We start from the raw sequence: 2324 nt of genomic DNA on the forward strand, positions 1-2324 counted from the left end.
GGTCATCTTGAGGGTCAAGTCGCTCGCACAAAACAGGCTATTATTCGCGCTACCTCGCGTAAAACAGGCTATTATTCGCGCTACCCATCATACAAGGTATCTGGTGGGACGCGCCATTTTCTGCCTCCTGACAAAGCTGCTCTAACTTTTGCATACGAACTTGGATTGGAACGATTTTTATATCAAAATTGATCGTTTCGACGGGACGAGGACAATTCATTTTTCCGACGGGACGAGGACAATTCATTTTTCCATACGTGGCAGTCTTAGAGCATTTTTCCATAAGTGGCAGTCTTGGAGGCGTAATGAGCCAAATAGTGTTTCGAATACAACTTCGGCCTTTGAGATAAGATCAGGTGGCGATGACCCAAACTTCAAAGATGTTCAAATCAACAATACAGAACTCTTTGATGTAGGTCACTTCTCCATTTAAGGTCATCTTAAATAAGTTCTTGACCGTGTCAAAATCTGATAAACACTATATTTCTTCATAATCTGTGCACAGTTTCTGTAGAAAAGGACAGGCCGTGACCAAGTTTTCAGTGGTGACCAGTTCCCGCTTGCCATTTTCAGATACCCCAATGAATTTTTCTTTCAGAACAATGTATCTTTCCAGCTGCTTGAGAAAATGAAAAGAGCGGGAAAGCCATTTTTCTCTTGATCCTGCCCATCCGAACTGGAAGCAAAAAAGGTCAAATTTTGTTTATTTCTCACTTATTCATCACCAAATCTGTAGGTGATTACTCAAGTACATAAACGACTGGCAAAAGAAACACAATACATAGTTGTCTCGCCAGACTCGATCGGCAAGAACAAGACACACTGTAGCATACACGTCAATCAAACTGGCTCCAATGCTCAGCCGGATATCTCGATGGCCTTCACCTCGGGCTTCTTGACGTGGGCCTTTGGCACGGTGACGGTGAGCACGCCGTTCTCCAGCCCGGCCTTCACCTCCTCCACCTTGGCGTCCTCCGGCAGCCGGAAGCGCCTCGCGAACTTGCCGCTGCTGCGCTCCACGCGGTGCCACTTGTCGTTCTTGTCCTCCTTCTCCCTGCTCCGCTCGCCGCTGACGACGAGCACGTTGCCGTCCTCCACCTCCACCTTGACCTCCTCCTTCTTCACGCCGGGGAGGTCGGCCTTGAAGACGTGCGCCTCGGGGGTCTCCTTCCAGTCCACGCGAGCACTGGCGAACGCGGCCGTCTCGCTGCTGCTGCCGCCTGAGATCGCCGGGACGATGGAGCGGAAGGCGTCGAAGGGGTCCGCCCAGAGGTCGGCGAAGGGGTCGAACACGTTGCTCCGCCGCACGATCGACATCGTCGGTGTTGATTGCTTCGGCTTGTGCGCTCGGAAAATTCTGTGGATCGTAGGTAGGAATAGGATGCTGTCTGCTTTTGCTTGAAACTGATCTGAGTTAGGATGGAGGGCGACGGGAGGCGAGGTACTTATAGCGTCGCAGGTGCTGCTCTTGAAGCATCTCGAGCACTCTGCAATTGATGAGCGTTTGGCTCCACGAGCTTCTCCTTGTTTCTATTTTCGGCCCATGAAGGTGCTACCGTGTTCTAGAGCACTCTCCTCCTTTGCTGTTAGTGGGCCTTATCCAGTACTCTAGCATTATCTAGAGAAGGAGTATCTTTCTCTGTACAACTCCAGCAGCACCTCAGCGAGTACTCTGGAATGTGATGGAGCCTTTTCTAGGATACGACATGGAGAACTCGAGATGCCTCAGGAGCGCACCGAGCATACGACTGAGCTTGAGACAACCGAGAAGAACGTCAATCACAGACCAAAATTACGATCCAATTACATGACTTCTTGATGAACCTGATATAAGATACAGTCAAATCTTTTGTCCAGGGTTAACTAAAGCAATAGTAGTGTGTACAGACCGCTTGATTAAAAGCGATGATAGCTAAAATTGTAAAACCAATATAATTTTCACTACCGAAATAGAGCGTTATTGTAGCGACTTTGGTCGCACGCAGAAGCAACTTGCACTCTCACTCCGCAAATGTCATCCTCGGCGGAGAGTTGTTCCTAGCAGAAAAGTTGGTCTCGAAACACTTGAATCGTGTAACTATGCCCTTCAATTCTAAATACTGTGTGGTTTTGGTCTCTCAAAATGGTTTTCATCAAAGTTGTGCTGATGTGCAGGCCTCGGCGTGGCCGTGTGGCGCTCGCATCGCCATTTTTTCTTCGGAAATCTCCATATAATGCTAGAGGAAAGATCCAAATACAATAGTGATTTAAATTCAAGGTCCAAATACAATTCTTAAAAATGCTTACAAAATTTGGTTGGAGTCATAACTCTTGCCAGAAATATC

At 48.0% G+C, this 2324-nt stretch overlaps 1 protein-coding gene across 1 annotated transcript; it reads right to left on the minus strand.

Moving 5' to 3' along the window:
* Window positions 1–687: 687 nt before the first annotated feature.
* Window positions 688–1468, minus strand: LOC123073827 (16.9 kDa class I heat shock protein 1-like). The gene has a single exon (XM_044496852.1). The coding sequence runs from the start codon at window positions 1315–1317 to the stop codon at window positions 859–861; it is 459 nt and encodes a 152-aa protein (XP_044352787.1). The 5' UTR covers window positions 1318–1468; the 3' UTR covers window positions 688–858.
* Between the last annotated feature and the right edge of the window lie 856 nt (window positions 1469–2324).

This window comes from Triticum aestivum, chromosome 3D (genome assembly GCF_018294505.1).
Source record: "Triticum aestivum cultivar Chinese Spring chromosome 3D, IWGSC CS RefSeq v2.1, whole genome shotgun sequence".
NCBI lineage: Eukaryota > Viridiplantae > Streptophyta > Magnoliopsida > Poales > Poaceae > Triticum > Triticum aestivum.